Source organism: Bison bison, unplaced genomic scaffold, assembly GCF_000754665.1.
Source record: "Bison bison bison isolate TAMUID 2011002044 unplaced genomic scaffold, Bison_UMD1.0 scf7180017864063, whole genome shotgun sequence".
Lineage (NCBI taxonomy): Eukaryota > Metazoa > Chordata > Mammalia > Artiodactyla > Bovidae > Bison > Bison bison.
In genome coordinates this window covers 10,738,972-10,751,445 of record NW_011494635.1, presented here as the reverse complement: position 1 = coordinate 10,751,445, position 12,474 = coordinate 10,738,972, and the positions used below count along the sequence as shown (strand labels likewise).

The window sequence follows — 12,474 nt, the reverse complement described above, 5'->3', positions numbered from 1 at the left end:
AAGGCAGGGCTAGAAAAGGAAATTGGAACAAGACCTTTTCAATCACAATAGGACCAGAGGTGACACAAAGTCCTAGAAATTGACCTTAAAATACTTCAAGTAAAATTATGGGGCGTGGTGGGACCCTTGGCCATATGAGCATACCCACCCAACCCTTCCTTGGGTCTGATTTCAACCCAGAACACAGAACCCCTGTCCTTTGTAAGTGTTCATTCTGAGTGGCCTAATTTGACTTCATTCTGCTTGGGCTTTAGTCCAGTTGGCAGATGACCTTGTAGAAGCTGCTCTTAGACACTTTCCCTTTCTAATTTTTTGGCACCATTGCCTCAGTTGCATGGGATACCATCTCTGAAACTTTATCTTGGGTTCCCCAGGTTTTGCCTATTTTGTAGCATTGGTTTTCTCTTATATCATCCTGCTCCAAAGAAGTACTAAATACTAAAGCATTGATCAATTCCTAAGAATTAGCCAATGACTTGCTAGCAAATTTCCAACAGCTCCTTGCCTTCTTCCTACCTCCCTCCAAAATGAGTAGCCTCAGAAGCCAAAATGTAAGCAAATGTAAGGAAACTCTGTGAACACTGTACACATGCACCGTTTTCTCTTGCAGGTTGGTCTTTATAGAATGAAATGAAAGAACTTTGATATTTATTATCTGAAATAGGTTTAACATTTGGAGAAATGTGTTTAAACACATAACCTTAGAAAGAAAAACAAGCTGATGGAACAGAGAACTGGGGTAGGCAGAAAACAATTTTGCTGTGTGGGGGGCAAAGTTAGAAAATTGAGTCCTTCTGAGCATAAAGAGCTCCCAGGTGAGGTAAAAGTGAAATACAAATTGATTTCCAACTCTTCACGAGGGCCACTAGATATCAATTTTAAATATACATGATCACGATATCAATAATGAAGAAATCTTATATTTTATTTAATACTTTGGCCAGTCCAGCTCCTTTGAAGGGGTCACTAGTTTAGGAAAGAACAACAAACCATCATTCACCTTCCTGTAGGTTCATCGTTTTCCTAATTATTTATATTGGTCTTGCTTTACTCTTTCTGCAAATTAAGGGTTAGGGGAAGGGTTTCTATATTAAATCAGTAATGTCTGGTTCTTATCCAAATATTCCACCTAATAAGGATGTAAATTCTCACGGACTGGACAACCACTCTGCAACATTCCTGAGAACTGAATAATATAATAATCTTGAAAGTCAGCAGAGTGGATTATCCACTTTTTTTTTTTTCCTGGACTTGAACTTGTGACCTTAACAGTAGCGCTGCAAAAAAAAGCAAATGTGCTAAGCACTTTGCCAGAGTAACCTTCCATGTAGACTTTTCATCTTAAATACACACAACTGAAAAACAACTACAATTTTTGGAAAATTATGTACAAACCCAATACTTCCTTTGATTACATATAAATACAAATTAGCTATTTTTCCTAAAAAGTGGTTATAATAGTAAATAAATACAAAATAAATCTGACCATTATACTTCATGTGCTGGGGCTGAACCCATATAAAATGTACAACTAAATACATTTTAAAATCTTTAAGGAATAATTCTCTGATTAAAATATTTGTTTTCCCAACTTCTTTTCGTAGATATAAATATATTTTCAAAATAGCTGTGTTTTTCTTTTTCTCCATTCCATTCCATAAATAAAGTCTTCATTGGGAAATATTAAAGTGTCAACTTGATTTTTTTGCTGTTTTTCTAATATATATATATATTTATATTTTATTTTGCTGTGCTAACGACACCCACAACCCTCGACAACCATGTCCTGATAGTTCTTTAATACCACCTTCTCATTCTCATCAAGGTACAGCATGGAGATGGCGCTGAGCTCTGTTGGGACACAGCATGCCTTGGGAATCTTAGAGTTAACTGAGTTGACCAGAGTTTGGACAATGGCATGATTCGTGGAGTTAAGGTGATCGGCCAGGGGAAAAGGGCACTCCCCATGGCAGTAAAAGGCATGATACCCCGGCGGTGCAACGATCCAGTCATTCCACCCCACATCACTGAAGTCCACATATAAAGGGTGTCTCTTACAGCTGGACTTGAGGCGTTTCCGCTGTTTGTGTTTTGCTTGCCGCTTTTCTCTTCTGTGGAGAGGGTGTCCTTTCCCATCGTGGCCAAAAGTGACAAGCAAGGGCCTTATCTGTGACCAGCTGTGCTCATCTTGGTGCAAAGACCTGCTAATCCGCACATGCCTCTTGGAGGCCCCATGGCTGTCCTCTGGGTGGGCTACCTCCACCACGAACCCATGGTTGGTGAGCCCCTGGGCGGTCCACCTCATCACGGCGGGGGTGACATCGAAGCTCTCCCACCTACTGGCATTCTGAGTCACCAACCTGGTGTCCAAAAGTCTCGTCACAGGGAACTTGGAGTTAGCTGTGGCAGGTTTTATAATTTCATAAATATTAATTCGGTGATGGAAACTGCTATTGTTTTCCAAAGCTTCGGGCATATGTTTCCGAAAGACCTGAAGTTCTGCTGAGGTGATAAACTCCTCAGTGGGGATAGAAGTTAAATTAAAGAAGAATCGCCGGGTTGTTTTCCCACTCATTTCCGGCAGTTCTTCCAAAGATTCTAATTTGATATGAAAAAGTGGAAAAAAAGAAAAAGTGTTCAGTAAGGCAAGTAAGACAGTCTGATTGTATATAAGGATTTATAAACATCACTTCAGGGTTTGATTCAACCCATGTAACGTCTGCAACCAGAAAATTACAATTTCCCCTTTAGATAAAGAAACTATCCTCCCTTTTCCATACATTTATGTCAATACACTAAGAAACAAAATTTCACAATTCATTGTCATTTTTTTTTAATCTAATATGTGAATACTGCTTCCAGGTGGCTATAATAATGGGGGGAATGGTGAAGCATTTCTTTGGAATTCACAGACTTTAGGGCAAAAAAAAAAGTCAGCACTGTAGTTAGTAGAGGCCTAATGAGTGAGGATTTGAGGAAATTATTGCATTTCTTAAAAAGAAAAAGGCTTTAATGTCAATCCCTTAAGCGGTATTCTAAAACATTACTCTGCAATTTAGATGATTTACAAATCTCGATATACAGATTTCAGTTTCCTAATTAAAGACTCTGAAACTCAACATCAACGATGACATTTTGCAAAGTACACCCTACTATTTTACTCAAAAGTCCAGAAACAAAGGCATTTACAAGGGATCTGCTTCTTTGGAAACCTAAGGGTGGAACTAGGACACTGTAGTAATTAAGGCTGGACAATTTCAAGAGAAGTTAACTTCCCAACTTTGTTCTCTAACCTCCTTATGACCTCAAAAATAAAAATCTCATTTCAGACGTTTTTTGGGAAAAAATGATTCTCTTCTATTTATAATTCCTTTATCTTAAAACAAAACAAACAAACAAACAAACCAAATAGTTATATACACACACCCAATAATAGGCTACAGGATACAGACAAACCCCCTGCTAAATTTATGAAAATTTACAGAAATGCCATTATGATATTCATGATGTAAGAGATAATCTAAATACAGAATAATCATTTTGTATCTATTATCATTATTTTAAAATAGTCATTTAAGTGGGCTATATGTAGAAAATTCTTCCTGATTTAAAATTCTAGAATTTCAATTTTAAGTACTGCTTTTTGAACAAACAATATAACATAGCACCTTGAATGTTTAGTCTGCAATTCATAAAAAGTACACATTATTATTAAATTATAGTGAATAGCACTGGAATTTTGAGATATTTGGGTTTACTTTCTTCTAGCTTTACCACATCCTGTCATTTCACTGTCAACAAATTTTACCTGCTTCATTCAGGATCCAACCTGAGTGCCAGCAAAATCAATTTAGCCACAGTTCCATGTCATCACCATAAGAGGAAATCATTTTTCATTGATTTTATAGTTGTATTTCTCCTAAACCAAATAGCTATTCATTGTTCACAAAATCTAGGTATCTTAGCAAAGGATAATCAGATCATTCCCTCAAAGGTTCTACCTTACAAACCTTCATCATCAAAGCAACAGTCATTACCGCAAGCTAAGGTCAACAGGGGTGGTTTACACTAAATTAAGGAGGAATGCTTTAATGGTATGCTTGGGAACTTTAACCTTCATGCAAATCACCTAGGACACCTTAACTCTTCAAATGCAGATTCTGATTCAACTGGTGAGTCTGGGGTGGGGCCTGAGATTCAGTATTTCCAGCAGCTCGAAGGTAAGGGAATGCTGGAAGCTGGGGAACTGCTCTTTGAGCCTAAAGGTTTTAAAGAATGCTTTTCATGTTCAAGTATAAACTTCCAGAAACAAAGTGCCTTTTTTGTTAAATAATATAAAGATGAACAGAAGAACCATTAGTGTTGGCCAAGGAGTAAGAGTTGAAGCCATGGATGAGTAGATCTAAAGCTCCTCTCCTTAGACATGGACTAACCCACACCTGTAGGGCTATCTTTGGGAGAGCTCTAAACTCTGCTGCCTGGCTAATGGTACTTCAGACCAGGCACTATTTTAAAATAACCCTCCCACCAATCAACCAGAGCCCTCCTCCAATATCAAGGATTGTGTTTACCTCCTGCAATTCAGGAGCCCTCTGATGTTTCCACTTTTGGCAGAGAAGCTACCAGAGAAAACAAGAGTGATGTAAAAATCAGCAGCGTCCTCCAGACACAATGACCCAAAGCCAGACCTTGCCCCAAGCAACTGACTTCGCTGATCTCAGAACACAGGAGTTTCTTGCTCTTCTTAAAGAGGGGAAAGAAAGGCACATTATCTGGGGCCTTTGTGGAACAGCTGTATTGACAAACAAGTCCAGAAAAATATCACACACAGCCAGGAAGAAGATGAACAATCTCTCAGGTAAGCATGAGAAACAAGTAAATGAAGCAAGGAGGATGGGTATAAAAGAGGCATTAAATAGAACAATAATGAATGTATGCTCAGTCATATCCAACTCTTTGCATCCCCATGAACTGTAGTCCACCAGGCTCCTCTGTCCATGGGATTCCCCAGATAAGAATACTGGAGTGGATCGCCATTTCCTCCTCCAGGGGACCTTGCTGACCAAGGGATCCAACTGGTGTCTCCTGCATTGGCAGGCAGATTCTTTACCTTGAGCCACCTGGGAAGCCCAAATAGAACAATAACCCTCCAAAAGACCAATGTATTACTGAATTATATAAAACTCCCACAATTCAACTAGATTTAACCTATTAAAAGGCAATATCAGGAGCTCCAAAATCTCATTGGAGGTATTAATAAGTGGCAAAAGAAGACTCACTTAGCAAAGGAAAAAACTTGACACTATTAAATATTAACTAGTAATGTGAAGATCTTTCTCCAATATTGCAGCTTCATCTCAGTCAACCTAATCCCTACCGGACCACTATCCCTTCTTAATTCAAAGACCTCTACAAGACTCCTAACTGCAGACTCTGGTCACAGAGATATGTCAGAAGATCACAGGAATTCCCAAACCCAGGAAAACTGACCAAAGTTACGGTACCCTCTCCTTTGATCTGCAAGGGAACATGAATTTTTTCTAGAAGGTAGAAAAAAATCTGAACTTTTTGAAATGAAATAAAGTTACAAATCATCACATCAAGCCTGGGGATTCTGAAAATAACGGAGCACTTACCTAAGTAGGTATTGTACATTTCTCTGAGGTATATGTAAATAATCTTTATTGAATAAGCTGCACTTGCCAAGGGATCTGAGGATTCCAGAGTATTTTAGATGTGGGTCCCTGAACTTTTAAATTCTTAAATAAATGGAGCTATGGGTGCAAAAATGTGGGAAAGTAAGGGAAAATATGGTAAAAATGACATTCAACCTCTCTCCTAAAAGCAAAGTTCTAACTTAATCATCTACACTGTCAGTTATTCATCTATATCAAAATAATCCAAAGATAAGACTGAATTCCCACAGCTAGCCTAAGCTCATTTTGATTTCCTCTTCCCTAGACCAGGGGAGAATATGAATTACCAGGGTAATATGAGTTACCTTATGACAGATCAATTAGAGAGAAACTGTTACTAGCTCCATTTTGTAAATGAAGTAAGTGGAGCTCAGAGAGGTTATGTGACTTTCCGAAGGTCACAGTGCATAGCTATGCAGTTGAGCCTACGGTAGGCCCCAGGTTTCTGGCCACTAGATGGCACCATCTAACATGGGGGAGGAGTCAAAAACTCAAGCAAAAGTCAAAACCAACAGAGGCAGATTTATATTTAATACAAATAAATCCACAGGGTGAGCTCTGTCCCAGTTAAAGGAATAGAAATGATGGAGGAAGCAGACAGAACTAAATAAGCAGAAAAGTAAAGTGGCAGGCACTGGGACATGCAGATCTTGTTTGGAACCACTGATATTCATTCTGTGGCTGTCTTTTTCTTTCACAGTATGATGAGTTTTAGCAAAAAATGAGTTGTCATTACGTTTTGAGAATTTTGCAACAATCTTTGAATAAAAAATGTTCGTTTAGAAAACAACAATGAAAACCTGCAAATGTTCTAGCTAGTCAGTAAGGTTGGAAATTATTGTCCTGAAATAAAATGAAAGTAGTGGAGATTAAAAAATAATTATGTCCAAAATATAAAATAATGATTAGAGAATGTATATATATATACAGAAAGAGAGAGAGAATTAATGCATCAAGGAGAAAAAAAAAAGATTAAATACAAAAGGTTCAAGTGAATCCTTTAAAAATTAAAGACAACAAAGGAGATGGCAGCTAAAAGAGAGAACATGGTCACATTCACTAACTCTGATTTGGCCTCTGCACACCCTTAACTCCCAACAACTGTGGAATGACCCAGGGCCCTCTTATTATAAGTTGCCTACCTGGTGAAAGATACAAAAGGTCAAGTCTTTAAAAAAAAGACAAAATAGCTCAATGAGGAGGGATCAGCAGGGAACAGAGACGAACCACTAAAAAAGAAGCAGCATGTAAACCATTAGTTCAAGAACTCTCTGGGCACCAAAGAGAGAAGAGAGAAGTCGCTCAGTCATGTCTGACTCTTTGCGACCCCATGGACTGTAGCCTACCAGGCTCCTCAGTCCATGGAATTTTCCAGGCAAGAATACTGGAGTGGATTGCCATTGTCTTCTCCAGGGGCACCAAAGGCTCCATCTATGAGCATTTCCCAACAGAATGCCTGTTCCACATAAAGGAGGCCTTTCCAATTCACGCTGAAATACCTGGGGACACCTGGGAAGCATCCCCAGATGAACACTGGTTTGGTGGGTATATGTGTGCAAATCCTTTGGTTGTACTGGGAATTTGTGTTCATACTGGGAATCAGTGTTCAATTGGGAATCCAAGTGTTGTACTGGAAATCAGTGTTCCTTCACAGGGCAGTAGTTGTTTCCTGAACTTTCCTTTTAATTGGGTATTTTCATGAAAATTACATTTGTAGAAAATAGGTTAATCTTTAAGTCAAAGCTTTAGTCATAGAGGCAAATAATTCAAGTTATTTCAGGCAAAAAGAGAACTGTGTCCTTCAGAGTCTGGAGAGCAAGCACGTGGTCCTTCCATATTCCAATCTGACAGGAAATAATACAGATTTTTTTGCAGGGCCAATGAAGTCAACCAGTTTCAATGTGCTTTTAACTATAAGCAAAGCAAAGAACATTTTCCAGTTAAAAGAAGTGATTTTTTAATCCTCAGTGGCAGTTCTGAAAGGCGTATGGGGCTGAAGTACTTTTTAACAACTTTGAAAAAAGAAAATGTTTTGCAGTACTTGGGCTCTCCCAAGTAAAAGCCACTGTAGAAAGTACTAAAGAAAGTTTAATAGAAATGACAACTGATCATTTCTGTGTCTAAGCACCTACAATGTGGATCCATTATCTTCTCACATGGGTTGAAAGAATGCCACCATGATATTTCTTGTCTTGTATTTCACCAAATCACCCAGATCCTGCCCACAAATAAAACCAACAGGTAATTCTTGTAATCGGATGCTTTGGTCCTTTAATAAATAAACACCTATGAAGATTCTAGGAACCAAATTCTGCTCTTAAACCCTAAGCCTTAGTCACATGATTTACTAAAAAACTTTTTAGTGTCACGCATGGATGTTTTATAAACAAGAATATTTACAAAAACCCAATTCTGGGTTATACAAAAATGAACTGGTCTTCAAAAGAAGGGCCATTTGTAGCATACTGATTATATGCTAGTCATAACAAGAAAAGAAATGGGTTTGTTAAAATTTGGGGCAAACATTACATAGCTTTTTTCTATCATCTAATTGCATTAAAATCTGAAGTTATTACAAATTGATTTTAAGCAAGTTGGTAATGTTTGTACTATTTGGCACATAACACTTAACATGTTTAAAGACATAAATTCTAACTTATAAGCTCAAGTATGCTATTTAAGTTAAAATAACGCACTATATTAAGTTTGCCTGTTTAGATTTGGTCAAGGCACTTCAAGAGGAAGGAGAAATATGGAGACTTCACTGATGGGATTGTCATGCAACTGAGTATTTTTAGGTGTCAAATGTTTTAAATGATCTATCTTCCTTTTAAGTTCCAAGAGACACACAGTACCTTCTTGGCCTTAAAAATAAAGAATGATTTCCTTGCTATATCTCCAGGAGAGGTAGCCAAAATAGCAATTTGTATTACTTTTCTATCCAGAAAAACAAATCTAATCAGCATCAGTTGGGAATGATGAGCTGGATCTAAAATCACTCCAAGGTGGTGATGATAGAATGTACATGAACAAAAACATTTCTACATGACAACAGACAACTTGTGCTTTCAGTAGATGAAACTTGAAGGAGTAATATGAGATCTTTCTTCCTTCCAAAACTAATTTCTGCTAGCAGAGAGCACCTCCCTTAGAAACGTGCTGAAAAATGAACTGATTATCAATTCAATGTCCCCTTCATTAGGTATAGCTGCCTTGATGAAGTAATGTAACCTGCCTTTACAACCCCTTCCCACTATCAACTGCTGTTCTCACAGTGTAAGTCTTCCACACTGGGAGAAAACGCCTGGCTGTGACACTACTGATTTGCTTATATCAGAGCACAGATTTCCACTTGAAACCGACCACCTCGGCAGGGCAAGGTAAGAAAAAGGGAACTATATACTAGTTCTCCAATATTCTACAAGTGGCTGCTCTGTGATATACAACTTTGGATCCTCCTCTAGAACTTGAAGCAACCTGGGCTCTGTTTAGAATGTGTTAAGCCAAAGGAGCATTTAAAAGTGTAAAAAAAGAATTGCAGTGGAACGTATTTTTGAGTAATTGCCCTAAGAACTTTGGTACAACAGGTCTCAAAAGTTGCTCTAAGACATTTCAAATCCACTAAATGCCTTTCTGATGAAACAAGCAGAAATACCCTACCTTAGAAAAACCACATCCAGTATCATAAAAGAAAAAAAAAATCACATTTCAATGCACTAAAAGGAAAACAAGCAGCTAGCTGCTGGAAAAGCTTTCATCTGAAGGCTAGCCTTGTCTCTGTTAGGAAGTTCTTCTCAGATTTAAGCAGAAGACAAGAAAGTCATTGTGGAAACAGTAAGATTGATTGGGGAATTGATCTCCCACGAGGATTAGATAGGGATTTGAAATCTTCCAAACCAGGCCCAGATCTACTGTACATTAGAAAGACTTTGGGGCCCTGGGCTTTGATTTTTCAATACTATCTCTGAAAATTCTGCCCTTGGCGCTGTCATGCCTGAAACCCTGGCTTAAGCAAGAGAAGCAGATTTATAGAGCAAAGGCTTCCAAACAGACGTGAAGAGATCCCAATCTGCCCCCCTCCTTCTCATTCTTCTCCTAAGGAATTCTTACACGTTTCGCAGTCTAGGGGCATGCCTTTTGCCCTCATCTTCCCCATCATTTGATTTCTCTCCAGTTCCTGGAGGAGGAGTCGCTCTTCTGGCTCCAAGCCAGGAAAAGAGTGCCGATTTACCGAAAGGGAATCCCTGGCTCTCCCGCCACACAGGCAGTGCGTGAAAGCCAGGTTCGGAAAGGTTCTTACAAACAGGGAAATGTCTGCAGCGCCCGGGCCAAGCTGCCCTGCCAGGGATGCCTGCAGTCTGCCCACGGCGGGGCGCTTTGCCGGACGACTCCCCGCCCCCGTCTCCGCCCCCAAGCTTCGGCCCCGCGCCTCACCTTCGTGATGGAAGCTGCGCACGGTGTTGGCGAGGCTGGCTGCCCTCTCCAGCCGGTGGTCCGGGGCAGGCGCACCGGGTTGGCCCGAGTGCTGGCGGTACAAGTCCAGCATGTAGGGGGGCACCACGGCGTCCCTGCTGGGGGTGGGTCTCTGCTTCAGGCCGAACATGCTGAGCAGCCGCAACTCGAACTCGCTCAGGACGTCGTCCGAAGGCTGGGATGAGGAGCGGCCAGCAGACGCAGCGAACTTCCTCCGGCCCAGCTCGGGAATGAGGCCGGCCGCGCCGCCCAGGAGGACCTGGGGAAGCAGCAACGCTAGAAGACAGCGGGTCCCGGCCACCATGGTCGACCTGCGGACAGGGCCGATATTAGTCACGGAGTTTCCCGCCCAGCCCTCACCCCTTCCGCCCCCGCGGGCTCCCGCTCCGTCCATTTGCCTCCTCCTCCAGGTTGCCCACCTGGCTGACAACACTCGCGGGGATACTTAAGAGGAGCTGAAGCTCAAACGCTTGGGAGAATGGAAGAACACCTAGTTCCTGAGCCAGATGGCTATTCCCCGCTCCCATCCCATTTCTCAACCCGTCAAGATTTGCCCCCCACCGCACCCCACGCTGCGTCAGTGACTGTCACTTTTTTTTTTTTTTTTTCCTGTGACACTCACGCTGACAGCTGTATAGGGAACCTGGGAAAACCACCGCTTAGTCTCACATTCCTCCGTCCCCTAACCTAACTCAAACACACAGCGCTCACTTGCGTATAAACACGCACAAATGGTGCATATGACTTCCTTACAGGCACGGTATAGAACTTCCTGATACACACAGGGTCTGTAACTTCCAGAGCCAGTAAACTCAAGGACACAACTTCCGAAATCACTCGCAACCTGTGACCCGAACCTAACCTCAGAAATGTCAGGACAGGCCACTCCATCCCCTCTCCCCCCCCGCCCCCTCCTATGCAGTAAATATACACAAGTATCTTCCTATTAGGTAGATGACTGATATCTGTTAATTCACGTGTCAGTTCAAGGTAGCACGAAATAACTGCCCCCCTTGCATTCCTGGTTAAAAAAAAAAAAAAAAAAAGGACAACAGGGAGAATCCCAACGTATAATATTTTCCTAAATGGGACCCGGCTCTGAGTAGAGAGAGCAGTTCTCCGGGAGAAACTTGAAGTTAAAACGGCAGGACGTACAGGTTGGCAGCTATCGGGTGAAATCCACGGGCCACCCTCTAGAAGGGACTTCTTTAACTTAAAAAAAAAAAAAAATCATCCAAGTGTTAACAGCCCTAATAAAATCCCGAAGAGGGAGAGGGAGGAGGGGCGGAAGAGTGCGAGCCAGGAGGGCCAAGCCTAAGGTCGCCAGGGGCGGTAGGATGTGGGTGTCCCCTCAGCGGCTCTGCTGCACGTGGACCTGTTCTGTTTACGTCCCGCCAGGCCTGGCCCCGGGAGGGGCTCAGCTGCTGCGGCCGCCGGAGACCCGCGCCCACCCCCAGCCCCGGCCCACGTTGTCACCTTTAGGAGACCGCAGACCGTCTAAGAAGCACGCGGGGACACGTCCATTGAAAGAGCCTCCACATGGAAAAAGCTCTGGCTGAAGGACCTGGCGCGGGGACCCGGTTCCCTTCCTTCGCCTCTTCCTTCTCCCGGGTGCCGGCCAGGCAGTCCCTCCTAGCACGCAGGGAGCGGCGTCTCGGGTCGGGCCCGGCGGAGAAGTGGCAGAGGCGGCGGGGTTCGCAGGCAGTGAGGCTGGTCCGCTGGGGCAGAGGCACCGGGGCGAAGTGGAGAGCGCAAGTTATTCTCCCTGCAAGTTCAAGAAGTCTCCAGCCAAGTGCTGACACACAACAACAGCGGGCAGGGGGAGGAGTGCAGAGCAGGGAAGGGAAGGGAGAAAGGAAAAGCTGGTGCTGTCGTCGTCCTTAGGAACCAGCGCCCGCGGGACGCGTGGCCCCGCGCTGGGCCGGCTCCGGGACTCTGGGGGCGAGGGTTGGGCGCTCGGCGCTAACTCCGCCGCGGCCCATGGCTCGGGCCAGCCATCCTGGGCGACGCCGGGTCCGGGGAAGGGCGCAGCGGCGATCTCCGTGCCAGGCGAGTTGCCCCCCCGCATCACTCTGCCTTCCTCCAGAGCACCCCCATTAGCGCTAGCCAGTTGAAACCACCGCGGCTCCGGCGCTCCGGCGTCCTCGGGCACATTCTCCGGCGAGTCGAGCCGAGTATCGGGCCGCTGAGGCGGGTGGCCGCACTCTCCCCTCGGTCTCTTCGCCCCCAGGCCAAGCCACTGTACCCTTTGTGGCCAGCCTGGGGTCCGATCACACTTCGGTCGGCGCGTTCCAGGTCCCCGAGC

The 12,474-nt window shown here is 43.1% G+C and overlaps 1 protein-coding gene across 1 annotated transcript; it reads right to left on the bottom strand.

The window, feature by feature from the left end:
- Positions 1-631: 631 nt before the first annotated feature.
- Positions 632-12,474, bottom strand: BMP2 (bone morphogenetic protein 2). The gene is made up of 3 exons (XM_010836460.1): positions 11,646-12,474; positions 10,131-10,480; positions 632-2,598 (listed from the first exon to the last, which is right to left on the bottom strand). The coding sequence occupies exons 2-3, from the start codon at positions 10,471-10,473 to the stop codon at positions 1,754-1,756; spliced, it is 1,188 nt and encodes a 395-aa protein (XP_010834762.1). The 5' UTR covers positions 10,474-10,480; positions 11,646-12,474; the 3' UTR covers positions 632-1,753.